The following is a 21967-nucleotide window of genomic DNA, read 5'->3' on the forward strand; positions in this document are numbered from 1 at the left end:
TTTATTTATACATATGTTTTTAAATACCAAAATCATATAATGAATTACAGACGTTGTTAATATTAAACTTCGTTATCAAATTATTCTTAAATGCTATGTGTCAATTCTGTATGGATTACACAACTCGCTCGTACTAAAATGCATAAAGCACTCAATTTATTTTACTTTTAATTACTTTATCTCTCTATATAAAAACCATCTATTAAGGATAAAATTAACTATTTGATTCATAATCAATAGTGAACCATGTCTTTTTTGTTATCAATAGTGTTTTTAAATTGTAAATTGATTATTTTATTATTTTTTAAATATAATTGGTAAAAAAAAACATATGTCCATGAGACCAAAACTAAAATTACGATATAACAAACTGAATTGAAACTGTTTATTATTTTAGTTATTTTTAATGTTTATTATTTTAAAATGAGTTAATATTATATTTTATGTTCTATTTATTATTTTAGTTATTTTTTACTTTTGTTATTTTTAAATGAATTAATATTATATTTTACATTATTATTTTTTACCTAATATTTTATTATTTTTTAATATAATTGGTAAAAGAACTATATATCCATAAGACCAAAGCTAAAATTACGATATAACAAACTAAATTGAAACTGTTTATTATTTTAGTTATTTTTAATTTGTATTATTTTAAAATGAGTTAATATTATATTTTACATTATTATTTTTTTATCTAATATTTTATTTTAAAAACAGTGCACTATTTTCCCATCCCAAATGTAGAATAAGTAACCTATTTACACAATTAAATCATTTTAGAATTTCATCTATGATTTTTTTTATATATATGAAATTATTGTTTTCCATTATTGTTTTTGAAACTAAATTGCAATATAGTTCAAAATTTACATTTTAAATTTGATAAAACTCTAAAACACAAATATAATAAAAAACAATTTATTTTAACATATTTAAAAAAGCAAGCATTTAAAATCTAAAAAACAAAAAGATTTAATGATACGAAATTATATAACGTCATGTTATGCAAAACCCCTTCCTTTATATCAGGAAACAAGACTATATAGTGGACTCTTACACTCGAAGGGAGTAGAGCACTGTTGCTAGTGATATACACAAAATTTCTTGACAAAGAAACAAAAATATCAATGCGTGTGTGGCATGCCTCTCATAGAGTGAGAGCAGTGGGTGCAATTGACCCTTAGTGATAGTTGACATTCGATTTGTATGTAGCAGTGGGTTGCCAATTTTTTGGGATAACGTTGTTTGCCGTGAGCGTTTTCTTGCTGGAAAGAGAGGTCAATCGAATAGAGAAAGGCGCTTGGAGAGGGTTAGGGCTATTGAGAACCCAGTTTACACCCCATTTATGTGTCACCTTTTGCCATGATTTAGAGTTTGCCTGCATCAAAATCAAATAAAAAAACCAGAGATCATATGACACAAAATCCCAGCTCTTATATAAATCTCTCTCTCATCATATATATACACAAAGTATGAATCTGTGTATATATCATAAAACTTGGGTATATTGTTGGTGTACATGCAGTTAGACTAGCTGTGTTGGTGTACATGCACCTAGATTAGCTCCAGTTAACTTATTGCTTGCATGTGGCACATGTACACATTAACATAAGATAAAGCACACTTAGCTTTAGTTAGCTTTAGTTATTGCATGCACAACTAAGCTTAACTTAGTTGCTTTTATGTATTTATTCTAAAACTAATATTGTAGAATCAATTTCATTCTTTTCTCAATTCTTGCTCGCTTCCTTCCTCCTCTTGCAAGCTTGTTTATTGTTTTGCAGATCTAGATCTGTGTATCTCAAAAATCTTACATGGTATCAGAGCACAGGGATTTGTAATAACCATGGAAACGAAAGTTGAACCAACATCGGCAATGGAGAAAACAAGATATTTCAATCGCATGGACGAGGCCTTCGGCATCCTATGTTTATCTATTTCTCCGAAACTGCTATTTCATGTTGAATCATGTTCAACTCCAAATGAAATATGGAAAAAATTGGAAGGATTGTTTGGAAAACAGGATGAAATGCAAGGTCACATTCTCGAAAATGAGTTAAACTCATTAGATCCAAGAAACTTTGAGAACATTCAAGATTTTTTCACAAGGTATAAAGCCTTGTTGGTTCAGCTGAAAGGATGCGGGATCGACAAATCCAAGCAAGAAAATCAGTTGATTCTTTCCATTTTATCAAAACTTGGTCCAGAGTATGCAGTATTCATCTCTACATTCCACACAGTCAGATCTGCAACTGGTGCAAATTGGAAGATGCCCTCACTGGATTCTTTTATTCAGTCTTTGATGCATGAGCAAGATAAGCTCATCAAAATGAGCACACTTGAAAATTCCAAAGCGCATGCACTTACTGTGCATGCAAAAGGAAAGGCAAATTCCAAAGACCATCAGAAAGGAAAAGGGAAGAAGGATCCTGATCCAAGAAAGGGAGGACATCCCAAACCCCCTGATGGATCATCTGGCTCAAAGGAAAGGAAAGGAATGAAAGGGAAATCAATGTGCAATTATTGCCACCGCGGTTTTCATCCTGAATCTACATGCATGAAGAAGACTATAGATCTTATGGTGCAGACACTCCAGCAACACAATCTTGGAGACCACATTCCTGAGAATGCTAAGAAGAAGTTTGGAGAAAAAGCACCAGATCCAAGAGGTAACGGGCATGCTTTGATTGCTCTTCATTCTGCACCACAAGAATGGATCATCGATTCAGGAGCTTCACATCATATGGCTTCTTCAAAGGAATCCTTTTCTTCTCTACATGCATACTCAGGTCCTCCCATTCTCATGGGGGATGATTATGAAGTTGCAGCAACTGGACAAGGAAGAGTGCAATTCGAAGATGGAAGTTTTGAAAATGTCTTGCATATTCCAAGGCTTTCTGTGAATCTTCTCTCAGTGTATCAGATGACACACACAGGCAGCGGAAGGACAGTGGAATTTACCCCAGATTCCGTGAGCATTTATGACATGCAAACCAATTTGAAGATTGCATCTGGCAAGGTAAATGATCAATCTCGTCTGTATACATTTTCTGATTTTGTTCCTCAATCATATTCTATTTTGCTACTTACGCATGCAAATGAAGAAAGTAGGATTTGGCATGAGAGATTTGGGCGCTTGAATTTCAGATATATGCAACATCTTAGTAAGCAAGGGATGGTCAAAGGATTGCCAACCATTGAATTTTCAGATGGTGTTTGTAATGGATGTGCTCTTGGAAAGCATCCACAAGAAAAATTCGAGAAGGGGCATGCATGGAGAGCCTCTTCACATTTTGAACTTGTACATAGTGATCTCATGGGTCCATTTCCGGTGCTTTCAATGAGCAAAGCAAGATATGTGTTGTCATTTATAGATGATTACACGAGATTCACTTGGGTTTACTTCTTGAAACTCAAGTCTGAAGTTTTTCAACATCTAAAGATTTTCAAAGCGCATGCAGAAAATCAGTCTGGAAAACGCATCAAAATACTCCGCACAGATAATGGGACGGAATATGTCAACAAAGATATCAAGAATCTTTGTGATGAAGCTGGCATACAGTTCCTTACACTCCATAGCAAAATGGCGTGGCTGAAAGGAAAAATCGATCTTTGAAAGAGATGGCTAATTGCATGTTGCATGCAAGATCTCTTCCGTCGAAATTGTGGGCCGAAGCTATTAATTGTTCCTCATACATCCAGAATAGATCTCCTCATAAATCTGTTACTGGAAAAACACCTTTTGAGGCTTGGACTAGCATGCAACCTGAAGTTAGTCATTTTCGCATTTTTGGATCTCAAGCATGGGCCCACATTCCTCCAGAGAAGAGAAAGGCTTTGGAGCCTCAAAGCAAAGCATGCATGTTTGTTGGATATTCTGATGAAGGCAAAGGGTACAGATTGCTTGATATCCACACTGAAGAGCTCTTTATTGAAAGGAGTGTAAAGTTTGACGAAGATATTTTGCATGCACGAGTAGATGACCTTGTTACCAAATTTTCATCACCACTGATTGATGAGTATGCAGATGAAACTTCAGACCAACATTCCGATGAAGATGAGTCTTTTCCTGTGACCCCTGTTAGACCACCAGTTGTTGAACATCGAGATCATACTTCTGCATGTAGTTCGGAAGATTATCGACCACCTTCAACACAAAAATGGCGCAGCATGAGTGATATCCTTGATGATCCTGCCTCTATCCCTCTGATTGAGGAAGATCCGCAAGCACTCTTAGCTATGGAGCCATCCATGCCCATGCATGCTTATATGATGCATGGATCTGATCCACAAACTTATGCAGAAGCAAATGGGCACCCTGAATGGGAAGCCGCCATGGATGAGGAATATAACTCTCTCATTGAGAACCAGACTTGGGATTTGGTTCCGCTACCTTCAAATCACAAACTTGTGAGATGCAAGTGGGTTTACTGGACCAAGAAAGCATCAAATGGCCAAGTTAATCGATATAAGGCACGATTGGTAGCAAAAGGTTTTCAGCAAGTACATGGTGTTGACTATGATGAGACTTTTTCTCCAGTGGAAAAAATGGATTCCATTCGGCTAGCTCTCTCCATTGCAGCAGCAAGAGGATGGGAGGTTCATCATATGGATGTGAAGAATGCCTTTCTTCATGGTGATCTCGAGGAGGAAATCTACATGGAGCAGCCACCGGGATACATGCAGAATTCATCTCTGGTATGCAAACTAAAGAAGTCTCTCTATGGCCTCAAGCAGGCACCTAGAGCATGGTATGCAAAGATGGATTCTTATTTGTTATCTCAAAATTTTGTACGCTGAAAATCTGATTCCAATGTTTGTTTTCTGAAGAAAATTGACTCCTTGTTGATCATAGTACTCTACGTAGATGATATTTTGATAACGGGTAGTTCAACTTCTGTCATTACTAACATCAAAACTGCATTGCATAAGCGGTTTTCTATGAAAGACATGGGCTTGCTAAATTTCTTCCTGGACTAGAGATCCATCAGCGTGATTCTGGCATTACCATTTCTCAACCAAAATATGCCAGAGATCTTTTGGCACGATTTCACATGAGTGACTGCAAGCCAGCAGCCACACCTTTCTTATTAGGGATAAATCTTGAGAATGGCAAAGACACACCATTGGCTGATTGCACATTGTATCGCCAGCTTGTGGGAAGTCTTCTTTATCTCACTCACTCCCATACTGATCTCTCCTATGCTGTCGGAGCAGTTTCCAGATACATGCAGGAGCCACATGAGTTACACTGGAATGCTGCAAAGCGCATCCTTCGATATGTCCAGGGGACAATCACCTATGGGATTCATTATGCAGCCAATTGTTCTTTGAATCTCATTGGGTTCACAGATTCAGACTGGGCTGGCGACACCATTGATCGCAAGTCTACTTTTGGTTATGTACTTAGTTTGGGATCCGGCCCAATTTGTTGGTCAAGTAAGAAGCAGACTGCCATTGCTTTATCATCAGCAGAGGCTGAGTATAGAGGAGCAGTCAATGCCACTATTCAGGCAATTTGGCTACAACATTTCCTATCTGAGCTTGGGATTAGTGTCCATCATCCAACTGTCATCTGGTGCGATAATCAAAGTACGCTAAAGTTTTGCAGAGATCCAGTGTAGCGGAAGCATACCAAACACATCGAGATCCACATGCACTTCATTAGAGAACTCATTCATGATGGGATCATCGATCTTCAGTACTGTCCTAGTTCCGAGCAGATTGCTGACATCTTCACCAAGACTTTCACTGAGCAGAAGTTTCGATTCCTACGAGATCATCTCGGGGTGAAGGACACGACTGCCTAGCAGTTGTCTTTTCTCTACTTTTGCATTATATTTTGAGGGGGGGTTTTCTTCCCACTGGGTTTTCCCTCTTTCCTCCTTTTTATGCATTGTATATGGGTACCTAAAATGGCCGTGTTGCCGGGACTCATTCATTTTGCATCACACTCACCTAAGTTATGCTTAAGGGGGGGTGTTGGTGTACATGCACTTAGACTAGCTATGTTGGTGTACATGCACCTAGATTACCTCCAGTTAACTTATTGCTTGCATGTGGCACATGTACACATTAACATAAGATAAAGCTTAGCTTTAGTTAGCTTTAGTTATTGCATGCACAACTAAGCTTAACTTAGTTGCTTTTATGTATTTATTCTAAAACTAATATTGTAGAATCAATTTCATTCTTTTCTCAATTCTTGCTCGCTTCCTTCCTCCTCTTGCAAGCTTGTTTATTGTTTTGTAGATCTAGATCTGTGTATCTCAAAAGCCTTACATATATATGTGCAGAATACCTATTGTAGCTCAACTGCTGCAAGATCACCATCTCCTGCTTGATATTGAATAAATACTGCGAAATAGAAATTATTGGCTCCTGCGTCAACGTGGAAGGCAACATTCATCCCCGAGTATTGGCAAGGCACCCTGCATAACCAACAAAAAGCAAGTGTGTTTTATGTAAAAACAATTGAAATTATAAATGGGCCAAATTGTTATTGATGGGGGGTTAATTCAGCAGAGTAGATATAAAATACTGTTGGAATGATATAGGCACGATTCCAATCTTACGGAGGTCTGCATCTTTACCGGGAGCTGCAATGCTGTCAAAGGAGGCACCACTGAGATCAAAGTGTGTTTTTCCACCTCTGCAGACTCCGCCACCTGGACATTCATCGGTGATCACCACAGTCACCGTCTTTCCAGAACAAATGCCGCTCTCAGTGCACTTTACTTGATAGCAAGCTCCACAACCTTGTCCGCCTTTGAACAGGACTGATCTTCCTGCGGCTATTTTTGAATTGAAAGGGGATCCTTTCACTATGCCTCTGAATCCACATGCGCCTCCTGCAGTGCAACAAAATTAGAAATACAATTTCATTTTCTCTTTCATTCCAATTTGTATATAATATAATACTAATACTACAATGCCAGCCATTACTCACAGCCACCCATTTGCACAGAATTACAATTGTGATCACATAACTAAAAGAGAGTCTCATTTTCGAAGCAAACGAAGCGCACAACATAAACTCTTCTATTGGACTTAGAGAAACTACAGTCTACCACAACCCCTAAACCGAAACTACAGTCTACCACAACCCCTAAACCGAAACTATAGTGTACCACAACCCCTAAACCTCTTCTACATTTATAGTAAAAAACATTGGCAACTACTTCGTTTTAGGGTGTTGACAGTTTCTCCATTTTCTCCAATATATTATTATATTCATTATTTTATTTCATTTAGTCTAGTTTCTGGGCATATGTAAAGTGTGAACTAATTATTATCAATATTTTATATTTTGAAATTATATTATATTTATTACTTTATTTCATTTAAACTAATTTTTTTTATGTATACTTAAAGTGTGAATTATAATTATATTATAATTAATGTAAACCATTAATATATTATAATATAATATAATGATAATGTACGAGGGTAGGTTCATTAAAATATAATAAAATTTCAGTTCTGTATAAATAAATATTCATTTTATTCATTTTTTTATTTATTTTATTATTAATTTATGTAATAATATTCATTACTCAACAAATATTTAATTGAAGCTTACTTCAACTAATAGACAAAATGATCTTTTTCCAAGCATTATTTCTCGTCAATTTTTCTCAAAATATCATATAGATTTTTTTAAATTGTAAGTTTAATTTTTTATTTGCAAAGATGGAGTGTCTTGGGCTTTTTGGATGTGCTTAATCCATTTATGCATTTAATTCTAAAGTTTACTTTAAACAACAATATCTCAATATTAGAGTTTGACAATATCTCAATATTCAATCTATTATTATTAATATATTGAAGCTTACTTCAACTAATAGACAAAATGATCTTTTCTTCGAGCATTATTTCTTGTCAATTTTTTTCAAACTACTATATAGATTTTTTTAAATTATAAGTTTATTTTTTTATTTGCAAAGATGGAGTGCCTCTGGGCTTTTTGGGTGTGCTTAATCCATTTATGCATTTAATCTAAAAATGTACTTTAAACAACAAGAAATCACAATCTTGGTAAAGATTATATTATTTTATTTAGGCCAAAAGACAATTTTATCTATTAGTTAGACTAGGTCATCGTCTATTTTATCTATTTATTTAACAGCTCCATACGTGTCCCCGTCTTAGAGTTTGACAATATCTCAATATTCAATCTATTATTATTAATATTTTATCATTTTAAATTATATTATATTATTATTTCATTTCATTTAAAGTTTTGAATTATGCCCCACCATAACTTCATTCCCCTAAAAAAACCTCCTATGAGTATATTACATTTTAATATAAAGTTATGCATAGTTTAACGAAAAGCTATATAAATATAAAAACTTAAAAAATGAACTATTAGAATATTATATATTTATTTCAAATAAGTAATAATTAATACATAATACATACTATTTCAAATAATCAACTAATAATAGATTTTATATATATATATATATATGAATTAAAATAATATAATAATAACTTTTAATGTAAATATAAATATATGATATTAAATGTTGATATTTGTAATATATTGCAATGTTGGTTTATATATTTTTTCCATTTTCTAATTTATTGTTATAACATTTTATTTACTTAGATAATTATATTTATTATTCAATAATATATTTTATTTACTTAATTAATAGTGTGGCTCAATCCATAATGTATTTTAATTACTTAATTAAATATATCATACAACAAGTATCAAGAAATTGTATAGTTAGGTAACTCTTCTTTTTGGTCGTTTTATGCAATTCCTTGATAGTTGTTGAGTGATATCTTTAATTACTTAAATGAAATATTTTATGGACCGACCCATAATACTAATTTAGATAACATCTATGTTTCAGTAACAATGTGATTAGTTAAGTAAATGAAATTTATTAAAACACTGAATTACTTTAAAAAGTTAGTAACTTTTTAATTGAATTGATTTTAATTGTATTTAATTTAATAATGATTAATTTTAAACTTTTCTTATTTGTTTATGTTAAAATCAAAACTATTGCTCTAAAGTAATATAAGATAAAATCTTACATTTTGTGTAACACCTTTATGATGACCCCTCACTGTGTGATGTACATATCATGTTTAGCATCGTGATTTTAGGATTCTTTTGGTGCCCACATGCCCATGCGCCTGTGTTTTAGGCCATTATACTTATGTTTATATTCTTTGAATCCATATAGCCTAATTATGTAGGTATGAAATCACACTGATAAAATACATTACTGTTGTAAAGCAAGCCCAACAATAGAGCATGGGGCCACTTAGACTCCATGCATATAAAAAATGTGGCTTAGGTCTAAGTGATGAAGGACTTACTCCTAGGTGGATAAGTTATTATTAAAATAAGCCTAAGCCGAAAGATACACATGTTTCATTGTAATTTTATAAAGAGACTTTAGATATTTCATTTTCCAAAGGAGGGGCGTGCACATAAAAGTGAAGTGTGTTAGAGTCACCCATCATGCTTTGCATCATTCGTACAATGGAAGATAACTTGACTCCCAGAATGGGAAGAAGGGGTGAACCTATGACATGATTATATCCTAGTAAAACCCTAGGTGGAATTAAAAAATCAAGGATAGGTTACCTTGGTACGAAGCCAAAAAGGTACTAAGAAAAACGTCTCAAGGGTAGTTGGAACTCTTATAATGTACAAGTTTGAGGAATCCCTAGTCAGTTGAATTCAAAATCCATGGAATTTTAGTCATATAGCCTCATGGTTTGCTAGTGCATAGAAGTGGGTGCAATACCATGGGTTTTATGAGATGATGGGGAATGTGAAATTATTAGTGGAAGGCTAATAAAGTTTGGTATTATGGCACTATTCATGTTCAACATTAATTAGGTGCCATAGCTAGCTATAAATAAGCCTTTTTTCTTGTAGATTTGTGGCCCTCTCTTGGGGGTGACCCATCATTGAAAGCTTATGAGCAACATGGTCTATGGGAGGGTGGAATGTCTAAGACATGCAACCGGTTAATTCTTCATTTAAAAACAAGTGTATATTATTATTTTTATATGATTTTTTTATGTTAATATTCATTTTTTTCGAGGAAAATCTAGGCAGATCCACTCAAGGTGATCACATCCCACAAGCCAAACTAATCAAATCATAGACCCAAAGGCGTCGAGGAGAATTGAACTCGTGACCTCCCAATGGCGAGGTGCTTTAGCAACAACACCTTGACCAATTGAGCTAACCCTTGGGGCTTGATATATTTTAATGTGTTGCATGTGAAAGGTGATTTAAATGGTGACATTTATGCAATTTCATTCCCATAGATGAATTCATTACATGGGAGAATGATTAAAAGTGCTTCACCAATGATACATGAGCAAAATTGAAGGGAAATTTTCAAAAAGATCAAATTATAGAGGTGGCGATACACTCGAGTGGTTGACTGGGGGTGTTACAAATGGTATTGGAGCCCATGTTACAACGCTCGATCCATATGCATCAAAATTTTCTTACATAGAAAGATTACAAGATGCATGACAACTATTTGATAGAATTTCTCAAGGGATAGAGATGGGTGAAATTTTTAATTTGATATGAAATCCACAAATAATGAAAAATATAAGAGTCACTTATGGGATTACTGTTAGTGAAGCAATGGGTTAACTATAGTAGTAGATATATCAATATTGTGTACTCACAAAAATACTAGAAAAATAAACCTAATTGATAAACCCTAAGGAGCAACTCAATTGGAGGTGGTTGTGTAAATTAAATTTTACGTACCAAGAGGTTCAAGCTTCAAATCCCATCGATTTACTCATTTCTTGTCGAAGGGGTATACGTAGGAACCTAGGGGTTATAGTGGCAACGATCGAAATAAACACTATGTCACGTTAGTATGGAATATGCCAAGTTGATGATTCCTCTAGTCACTAAAAAAAATAAAAGTTTATTGACTGGAAGTTTTGAAAAGAATTATAAATTCAAAGTTTTGAAAATTTTCATATTATGACATTGACAATGAGCTAATAGTGTTATGCAGCAGTTGATTTGGCATGTGGAGAAGGATAGGTGACAAAACAAGCGGCATGATTGAATACCATTAAAAGTAACCTTTAAGACCACTTCCGCTCAGCTTCATGGTCATTCATCTATCCTATCCTCCTATGACATTATTTCACATGTGCCTGAAAACTCCTTTCCTCCTCCACTCCCCCCCCCCCCCCCCCTTTTCTTTTTCTTTCCTGTTTTTCTTCCCGACTTTTTTCTTTATTTCCCTTTCTCTTCCCATCCCTTGTATTCTCTACTCCATCCCTATTGAGATTGTAGGTTGGAAGGTGATTCTTCATGGATCATGTGCCATGACATGAAATGAGTCACCTCAATTATCTCCTACATAAATTAATTAATGAATTTCCTGAGTATAAACTTTAGACGGAAATTTAATTTGGTTTTTGGGTACGTTTTTATAAAAGGGAAAATAATTCTACTTTATATTAAGTCTAAGTCATGACTATTGATCTTGATAAAGTGAGATCTAATCTCAACTATTGAGATTAGGGTTAGGTCCTTTTAATAAGAGGTTCAAGCCAAAGGATATGCACATTCAATTTGACAAAAGTTGAGATTCATTCGAGCATGGTATTTGATAGCAAGAGTGATATAATGCTAGATAAAGCTAGCTAGAGCGAGACCAATAGAGAGGCTAAGTTTTCTCTTTAGCCGAGAGGCCAATTTTCTTTGTACACAAAATTTTCCTATCAATTTGTGCATGTGGGTGATATAAGAACTAAGTGAGAGAAAGAGGTCTCAGACATTTAGTTGGGTATTTTCCAATGAAAATTCTTGTTTAACTATGATAAAGAAATATTTTTCCTGAAGCTTAATAAGAAGCCCAACCTTTGCAAGTTTCCCCACATTAGGGTTTCCAAGGCATATATGTGTTATTTTTTGTTGCATGTGATTAGTTTCGAGTATTTTTTTCTTCTATTGTTTATTTGGTTAAAAACAAAAATATTTATTTTTACAAATCATATTCGAAAGCATTATTTATTTCAAATCCATGGTTATTTGTTTGGAGCGTAAATTTGTAGCTAGGCTTAAAGAAATTAACAATCCTTTTAACGTCCTATACTTTTACACATTATTTTTAACGCCCTCATTATGAACTTCCTTTTTTAATATTTTAGCCTGTGTCACGTCTAAGTTATAACTTAACATATGCTCACACTTTCCTCTAGTTTATAGTGTTTGAACCTAGGTGTTTGGAGTTCTCTTTTCTTAGCTTTTAATAATTAATTTTGTTAGTGACCTAGGTATATTTATAATCTAATTTATTTATTACATTAATTTTTAAGATTATTATTTATTTTATTATTAACACTATTACTAATATTAACACGATAATTTTATTAATATTTAAGAGTAACACTTTAATACTAATATTACTACTATAGTCTTAACATTTTATTAATTTAGCTATTAAATTAAGTTCTATTATTAAGTTTCATAATATATTATTCATTAGTCTTATCAATAACCTTAAAATGTTTAGACTTATTATTACGATCAATATTAATATAACTTCTTTTCTTATTATGAAGACAACAGATGATCCATGTACAACTGAGGTTTTAGTCCTTTCTTATGGGAATGTTTGGTGTAGAGAATACTTATGAAGGTCCGATTCTAGTATGGTTCAAAAATTGGAATGTCAAGGCCTTTACCACCCCTATTATGAACTAGGACTAGGTTCTAAGTACTGGATTCATTTTGTGGAATTTATGGAAAGAGATAAGATATCAATTTTTTTGAAATCAAGAACGTAAATCCATCATATACGTGAACTCATATCCCAAAACATATGTGAAACTATATTCACTTTTGTTTCGAATGAGGATGGTTGGAAGGTTGATGGCCCTGAAGCACAGGTATTATCTTGACTCCATCTCTTTCTAAAATGGCACGGTCTGTTTCACGACTGACCTCTCCAAATATTACATTGTCTAATTCTCCTTTCATTTGCCCTCTGTGTGGATTTGTTAAATTAATTTTTAATAGTGCGATTAAAGGGAACCGAGGTATTGCAAGTTGTGGGGTGGACTTTCATGATTCCATAGGGATCCTTTTGCAAATTTTTGCACTCATCTATAGATTCACATCTAATAAGTTAGTGGAATTTTTAGCAGTGGACACAACACTAAATATTGTTATCCATAAGGTTATCAACTTCTACAGGTTGATGTAGATTCAATGGTAGTCATTAATTTCTTGAAATAACTCCTATCTACATAACCACCCTCCACATTGATCCATAGTTAGAGATTGATATTCATAGTTCATTTTATAAAGGAAATTTTGTTGCAGTTGGATTATGTTTTGGTTATTCATTCCTATCAGCGTACAAATGTAGTCGCAAACTACTTAGAAAATATTGCATGTCAGTATCGACAACTGTCTATTGATGATCGCCAACCTCACCTTTCTCCAATGATTGATACGAACATATTTTATACATTGATACCATCGTGATGGCTTCATCCCCAATGGGGGTAGATATCATGAATAGGTGGATGAACGGAAAATCATTTAAAATGATATCCCATTTCTATTCCATTCTCTACATGTGGGTGTTATGTTTTTTCATAGTTGAGTGTCCTTGGGAGGTATAACTGACAACAAGGGTTGTTAAATTCCCCTCGTTGGGTGAGCAGGAATGTTGCATTGTCCACTAAATAGTGCAAGTCTTTAAATTTGTCATCATGTGTGTGTTTTGGCTCAAATATGAAGGGTGGTGGTTTAGTGAGGAGATACCCTTTCCCATCTTTGGCTATTTTAACCTTGGTTCACCATTGTGTCTTGTTTCGGATTCATCGAGTCTTTGGATCCATGTTCTTCTTCTTGTACATTGACAATCTGCATTTGGGGTTGGAATTCGAATTGGTGGTCGTCTTTTCAGAGCTTCCTTTACTAGATAGCCAATTTCAACATATATCTTACCCCTGTCCAATTTTGGTTTTAGGGTATTGGTATCCTGGGTACCTTTCTATTTGGTTTTAGTTACCTTCCGGTTCTCATATTTGGTTCATGCTAGTTGTTTAGCATTGGAGTTATTATTCCTGTGTTCTATTGTAATTCCTTTGCTTTCTTTTAGGTTGATTCAAAGGGTTATCTTACTTGTGTTTAATCCTTAAATTCCTATAGATGGAGGGCCTTATTATTATGCTCTGTGTTAGTGTCGGTATCTTCATCCCTCCGTCAATGATCAAATCCTCTTGTTGCATTGCATATTAGGTGTCTCGCTCAGTCAGCTGCATTCCATTAGGCGCATGGATCATCTGACGGTAGTGGATTTCCTACAGTTTCCCTCATGTTATCTACCTGTTGGCTCATGTTTGTTCATTTCAAAGCATATACAGTCATCTTTTGAATTAAAGATTTCAAAGGTTTTGCTTTAGGGTTTCATTGTCATTTAGGTCTAGGGTTTCATTAGGGCTTCGTCAAAAGGAGTTTCAAAGTGTCCAATAATAACCAGTAGGCCATGAGGAGGTTGCAGCATCAATAAATTTCATCATCAAGTGCTCAGAAATGTGTTTTTCCTCAAAACTCTGTTTTGAGAAAAAAAACAGAGTATTTTTGCTTTTATTGTACAAAAATCATGAAATTTTTGTTTTCTTTATTGTAAATCCCTTCATCTGTAACCCTGATCACTTTCCCTGCCCCAGTAATTCCAACACTTGCAAAACAAGGAAATCTAAGGTCATTTAGTTCACCACACAACTCAAATGAAGTGAAAAAGTCCAAAAACAGAGTTTGAAAATAAAGTCATTTCAAAAACCATTGTAAAAATAGGTTTTATGAGCCAAAAATTTAAAAGCTCCTTGTTTATAATATATTTCTTCATTTCAAGAGTTCATTTGCAAAGTGGAAACAAGGAAAAGACATTTTGGGGTGAGCAGAGCAAAGTTGGAGAAAATCGGACAAAAACCAGAGGCGCGACACACTAGGTAGGTGGCACGGCGCACATAACTCGCGCGACGCATTGGGCCACATTTCTCAGTGCAGAAAGACACGGGCGTGGCGCATACACTGGGCATGGTGCATTGGGTTGGATGCACGGTGCACACTGCCAGCAACCCCAAAACTTCAAACACTTGCTCCAAAATCCCCCAAAACGCATGGATTTGTCTTGGTAAAAGTAGGTTGAGCGTCCATCATTGTTTTTTATCCAAGTTTGCTGCTTGTTTCATGGTGGTTGATGTAAGGTGATTGTTTAAAGAAATAAAACCCTACCTCTTCAAAATTTCCAAAGCAAACACTGCTAGGGTTTTGTATTGACTGTTTTGCTACCAAGTCCATCCTTTAAATTCCTCCATCACTCCATTACCCCATTTTTCCATTGATTTCCTTATTCCCTAAGTTCTCCTACCCCCTAAAGTCACTAATCCCCTATCCCAAGTTCACTTTCCCAAAATCCCAAAAGCAAATTCCCAAACCATTGTCTCATACGAAAAACTCCCAAACTACACTCTAATTCCCTCTTCCCTTAACTAACCCTACCCCAACAGTCCCTAAATCCCTCACTATTTCCCCCCTCCACAGTCCCTCATATCACTATTTCCCTTGGTGGCCAAAAGTCAAAAACATCACAGTCACCTATTTCTCATCAAGGCAGCTCCAAGGCAATTTATTTACTAGCAGAGATGGCATTTGATCCTTCATATGAGTATGAAGAGGAGACCCACAGTGACTCACCAACAAAGGTACATGCACCCAGGATGCCTCATAGAGGTGGCAAACATATTAGAGAAGAACCAATTACCCTTGCTAAGTTACAGGCCTGCCCACTTGCCATCTCTTGTTTCCAACACTAGTCCCGCTATGAATTTTGTGAAAAGGCTGCTAGCATTCAGTTTCACCATGAGTTGGCCCACTTATTTGTGTTGCATTTACATGATGGTCAAGCTACTCTAGCTAGTGTCACTTTCACATTAACACCAGAATTCATTTCACTAGCAACCAGCATACCTAACATTGGAGAACAATGGAACAAGAGGCAGCAAATTGACCGGGACCATTATGAACCATACATAAAGCCCGGCTTTTTGAGATAGCTCAAGAGAGTGTTTCCTTTTCGGTACCTCAAAGATGAATATGCTCCTTTAATGAAACTGATAATGAATTATTTCAGTTGTGAGGGCCGGTTCTCCCGTTTATATGCTTATCATATCAGGCTGCTGATGCATTTTACTCAGGTATAGATGATGAACATCCCTTACTTCATGTGCCAAAACATAGAAAAGATGACCACCATAGTGCAGCACAAGACTCCTCAGCAGCAGTTGAACAGTATTTACCATTTTTCTCTCATCAAAATTGTAGTCATTCATCAGCTTGGCTTACAGGGCATCACTTGGGAGGACTTCATCTCTCGTGAGTTTTTCAGAGCTCCTTAGGGACCTTCAAAGGCTTTGCATGAGACAGGTGGACCTTCTTATCAGCATGAGGGTCACGAGGTGCAGACTACTACTATGTTGGTGTTTATTACATATCAGAAGGGCACTAGACAGTTGTTTGCAGCAGCAAAGCGAGTGTTATCTCCACCCGGGGTGGAAAGGACCTCGCTTCCGTCATCAGCACAACAGGTTCAGGACAGAGGAAAGAGGCCACTACAGGAGGAAGGACCATCAGGTGAGCGAGAGGCTGATTTCATTCTCATTGAGGGTGATGATACTGATATGGGCCCGCAAAGCACAAATCTTAGAGAAATCATTCAGGAGTAGTAGGCGGACATTGATGCCTTATCTATCAACTTGGATAGAGCCCAATGGACAATACAATACCTGGAGCAAAGGAATAAGCAACTTTAGGACCAACAGGTGATTATGGAGTTGCAAAACATTCGAGAGAATCACCAAGCTACCCAAAGGAAGAGGGTGGATTTCACTTCACTTGAGTAGGAGGTTATTATGCCGATAGGGAGTCATGGCTTGAAAGAGCCAATATCCACTTGGAGAGGAAGCTAGAAAAGGCCAACAAGGAGAAAAACTTGTTGAGACACATGGCTATTCATTACATGGCATGGAACAAAGTTTGCAAGGCGAGAATCAAGAGTTTGAAAGCAAAATTGAAGAAGGCATCAAAGAGGCAAAAGGAGCATGATCGACTTCAGATATTGGCTGAGGATTCCTTGGCCCAACATAGCTCTTGATAGAGAAGACTCAGCCAAATTTTCAAAAATTTGGGGCACTTTTTGCATTTTTGAAATTTTTGGCACAAAAAATAGGTTTTTCTGCCCTATGCGCTGCGCCACATGGCACTCGCTTATGCTAGGAGCCTCCAAAGCACAAAAAATCAAAATTTGTGGATTTGGAATGAAAAATTGTGCTTTCCTACCTATGGCCAAGAAATTTGGGCAGGTTTGAGCCCTCAAAAAGGTCAAAAACACTCAAAAAATGACCTCACTGCCCCTATTTTGACACACAGGAAGCAGTCTTGGGAGATTTGATTTTTGATAGGGAAAATGAAGGCCAAATTGAAAAATTCCACTTGGGTTGGAAATTATACAGGAAGACATTTCCAACAAGCACACTTGGAGATAATTTAGACACTGGGAAGGCCTCAAAAAGTGGGTCCTAACAGGCACTACGCATAGAGAATCAGGGGCGGCGCATAGAGAAAAAATTGCCAATTTGACCAAGTATTGCTCTGTTTTTTGCCCAGTTTTGGCTAGTTTGACTTTTTCACTCTCTTAATGGAAAATTATGATGTAATTTCATGTAAATTGATGGATAATGATGTAAATATGTCAAATTTTCACTTAGTAAGGTAGATTCATCTGTTAAAAAGTTGTTTGAAACTAAATGGAACAGTTCCCTAGTTTCTAGAGGCATGTTGCTCCACTGCCTGATTTCTAGTTCCTAGTTTATAATCAGTTGGATCAGCTCCTAAACATGTGAGATCGACCCATAGAGTCTAGGATGAGCTATGATTTGTATATATTATGTTTTTTTTCAGTCATTAGCATGGTTGGACTTTTGAGAAAGCAAAGAGCTTCATTGTACACTCATATTTTCATTTTGGCTAAGGAATTGAGACCAGGATTTGCAGCACTCTTTGGGATCCATGTCGCAATTTGTCTTGGTACAGTGCTTTTCTTTGTAATTTTGATTTTCTAAAGTGTTATGTGTTCCATTCTCTATCTTGTTTCTTCTGAACTAAGCAAACAAGAGTGTAAGTAGAATCCATTGAAATTGCAGTGCTCTACTTGAAGTTTGCTTTAGTTTCTTGATGTTTTCAACTATTTGGGGAGGATCCATGATTTCCCTTTCCCTCTTCAACATATCACCTATCTATTCCTTCCATCTCATTCAGTTTTAAGTGCCAAAAACAATTTCCTACCTTGCCCCATTGAGATCTCTGCAAGACTGAGCCTCAATCCCCGCACCCAAAATCGACCTTTCCATCTGAGCCAACAAAACATCATTTTATTCAATCAAACTCTCTTGCACTTATACCTAGCCTAATATCAGTATTTCTATCAGTCATCTCAAGCCCCCATTGATCATAATTTGCCGAGATTGACCCAGAGAGATCCCTCTCCTAACCCAGTAGGGCTAGCTACCAGGCTGAGCGTGGTTTGATGTTTGCCTTGGATCCTACCTTTTCAGCCTGAGGTAGGATCCAAGGAAAAAATTGGACTACATTTCCTAGTGCAAAAAGACACGGGCGCGACGCATACACTGGGCGCGGCACATTGGGTTGGATGCGCGGCACACACAGCCAACAAGCCCGAAAATTCAAACACTTGCTCCAAAATCGCCCAAAACGCGTGGATTTGTCTTGGTACAAGTAGGTTGAGCCTCCATCACTGTTTTTTATCCAAGTTCGGTGCTTGTTTCATGGTGGTTGATGAATGGCGATTGTTTAAAGAAATCAAACCCTACCTCTTCAAAATTTCCAAAGCAAACAGTGCTAGGGTTTTGTATTGACTGTTTTGCTACCAAGTCCATCCTTTAAATTCCTCCATCACTCCCTTACCCCATTTTTCCATTGATTTCCTTATTCCCTAAGTTCTCCTACCCCCTAAATTCGCTAATCCCCTATCCCAAGTTCCCTTTCCCAAAATCCAAAATCCAAATTCCCAAACCCTAGTCTCATGCTAAAGACTCCCAAACTACACTCTAATTCCCTTTTCCCTTAAATAACCCTACCCCAACAGTCCCTAAATCCCTCACTATTTCCCCCCTCCACAGTCCGTCATATCACTGCTTCCTTTGGTGGCCAAAAGTCAAAAACATCACAGTCACCTATTTCTCATCAAGGCAGCTCCAAGACAGTTTATTTACTAGCAGAGATGGCATTTGATCCTTCATATGAGTATGAAGAGGAGACCCACAGTGACTCACCAACAGAGGTACATGCACCCAGGAGGCCTCATAGAGGTGGCAAACATACTAGAGAAGAACCAACTACCCTTGCTAAGTTACAGGCTTGCCCACTTGCCATATCTTGTTTCCAACACCAGTCCTGCTATGAATTTTGTGAAAAGGTTGCTAAAATTAAATTTCACCATGAGTTGGCCCACTTATTTGTGTTGCATTTACATGATGGTCAAGCTACTCTAGCTGGTGTCACTTTCACATTAACACCAGAATCCATTTCACTAGCAACTTGCATACCTAACATTGGAGAACAATGGAACAAGATGCAGCAATTAACCGACAGCATTATGAATCGTAGATCAAGCCTGGCTTTTTGATACAGCTCAAGAGAGTGTTTCCTTTTCAGTACCTCAAAGATGGATATGCTCCTTTAATGAAACTGATCATGAAGTATTTCAGCTGTGAGGGTCGGTTCTCCCGTTTATATGCTTATCATATTAGGGTGTTGATGCATTTTACCTGGGTACGGATGATGAACATCCCTTACTTCATGTTCCAAAACATAGAAAAGATGACCACCCTAGTGCAGCACAAGACTCCTCAGCAGTAGTTCAACAATATTTACCATTTTTCTCTCATCAAAATTGTAGTCATTCATCAGCTTGGCTTACAGGGCATCACTTGGGAGGATTTCATCTCTTGTGAGTTTTTCAGAGCTCCTCAGGGACCTTCAGAGGCTTTGCATGAGATAGGTGGACCTTCTTATCAACATGAGGGTCACGAGGCGCAAAATACTACTATGTCGGTGTTTATTACATATCAGAACGGCACTAGACAGTTGTTCGCAGCAGAAAAGCGAGTGTTATCTCCACCCGGGGTGGAAGGGGCCTCGCTTCTGTCATCAGCACAACAGGTTCAGGACAGAGGCAAGAGGCCACTACAGGAGGAAGGACCATCAGGTGAGTAGGAGACTGATTTCATTCTCATTGAGGGTGATGATACTGATATGGGCCCACAAAGTACAAATCTTAGAGAAATCATTTAGGAGCAACAAGCGAACATTGGTGCCTTGTCTATCAACTTGGATAGAGCCCAATGGAGAATACAGTACCTGGAGCAAAGGAATAAGCAACTTATGGAGTTGCAAAACATTCGGGAGAATCGCCAAGCTGCCCAAAGGAGGAGGGTGGAGTTCACTTCACTTGAGCAGGAGGTTAATGCCAATAGGGAGTCATGGCTTGAAAGAGCCAATATCCACTTGGAGAGGAAGCTAGAAAAGGCCAACAAGGATAAAAACTTGTTGAGACACATGGCTATTCATTACATGGCGAGGAACAAAGTTTGCAAGGCGAGAATCAAGAGTTTGAAAGCAAAATTGAAGAAGGCATCAAAGAGGAAAAAGGAGCGTGATTGACTTTAGATTGTTGACACCTAATCCGAAACGGATGGGTGAACTAGATAGTCATCTAGAAGATGAACTGATCCGTTGTATTTATGTATATAAATATAAGTTAACTAATGAATAATATCAATCAGTTCTCTCTCCCGCTCATTCTGGAGTTACCCTGGCCTGACATGGTATCAGAGCACAGGTCCCAGAAATAGCTGTAACTCCTGCCTCTGCCAGGTTTCTGCTGCCTCATGAAACCTCTGTCCTGAGAGACTGCGCATCCGTGCCTCTGTCCTGGAGACTGCACATTTTTTTTTGTATAAATGTTTGCCTGAATTCGCTGCCCCTCTCTGCGCTGCCTCTGACCTGACATATCTGTCCATATTCCAACGCATCTGCGCATCCGTTTTTCTGCTGCCTCTCCACAACGTGTACACCAGGAAAGCCAGGGATGGTCAAGGCGCGGGATTTGGTGGAAAAACTCAAATTTTCCTCTAAAGCGGCTGATTGAAGTTTATTCACGGGTAATGTTTGAGCTGCTGTCTTTTTCATCGTAGAATTGAAAGTTCCGCAGCGAGGAGGTATTGGATCTGATCGCGTTCCTGCGTGAAGGTCCACATTTCCTTCTGCGAGGAGGTGTGAAATAACACACGAGCTAACCTTATAATTGTTAAGGTGATCCTCTGTAAGGGACGCGTCGGCAGATGTCTCATCAGTTTGGCATCCACTCAATAGAATACCCATGTTCTCATGTATACGCTGCTTCCCCTACTGCAATTCAAGCTGTTGTAGTCCCATTTCCTCCGGAAAGAGTCGTTATCTGTACTGGTGTTATGAGCTTTCATCTCAGCTTCTCCAGTTTTCTTTCTCAAGAAACGCAGTATTGAGTCCAAGGGTAAGAACTTCTTCTTTCTCTTTGTTTCTGGAACTCTTAACGATCTGTTGGCTGCAACATGAGCTGTTCCATTTGGTCAGATTCTTGAAATCCGTAGGTTATGGTTATAGCTTCGAATCTGGCCTGCGATTTCCCTCGGGGTAGAACGGTATCGGGGTAGGTGGTATCAGTTGCTGGCGGAGCAATCCTTGTCATATGATTTATCTGAGTCTGTTTGATATTGTCATACTCGGGGCATAGCTTAAGCTATTCTTTCTCTTTGTCACTTAAGCCTCCGCTGTAGCACAATCTGAAAAATTGCTATATAT

General features: G+C 37.0%; 1 protein-coding gene across 1 annotated transcript; it reads right to left on the reverse strand.

Moving 5' to 3' along the window:
- Positions 1-6307: 6307 nt before the first annotated feature.
- Positions 6308-21508, reverse strand: LOC149159414 (expansin-B11-like). The gene is made up of 3 exons (XM_089434299.1): positions 21131-21508; positions 6548-6864; positions 6308-6437 (listed from the first exon to the last, which is right to left on the reverse strand). Exons 1-3 carry the CDS (start codon positions 21506-21508, stop codon positions 6308-6310), a joined length of 825 nt encoding a protein of 274 aa, XP_089290425.1.
- Between the last annotated feature and the right edge of the window lie 459 nt (positions 21509-21967).

The sequence above is a fragment of the Pinus tabuliformis genome, chromosome 5_2 (genome assembly GCF_031772625.1).
Source record: "Pinus tabuliformis cultivar Carrire ecotype Pingquan chromosome 5_2, CPIR1, whole genome shotgun sequence".
NCBI lineage: Eukaryota > Viridiplantae > Streptophyta > Pinopsida > Pinales > Pinaceae > Pinus > Pinus tabuliformis.

Excerpts from the sequence above, each read along its gene's own strand:
- LOC149159414 (XM_089434299.1), bottom strand. The coding sequence starts at position 21,508 with ATGGGTATTCTATTGAGTGGATGCCAAACTGATGAGACATCTGCCGAC. Across the intron at positions 6,865-21,130 it reads AATATGGACAGATATGTCAG|ACTGCAGGAGGCGCATGTGG; the intron begins GTCAGAGGCAGC and ends TAATTTTGTTGC. Across the intron at positions 6,438-6,547 it reads GTGCCTATATCATTCCAACA|GGTGCCTTGCCAATACTCGG; the intron begins GTATTTTATATC and ends TTGGTTATGCAG.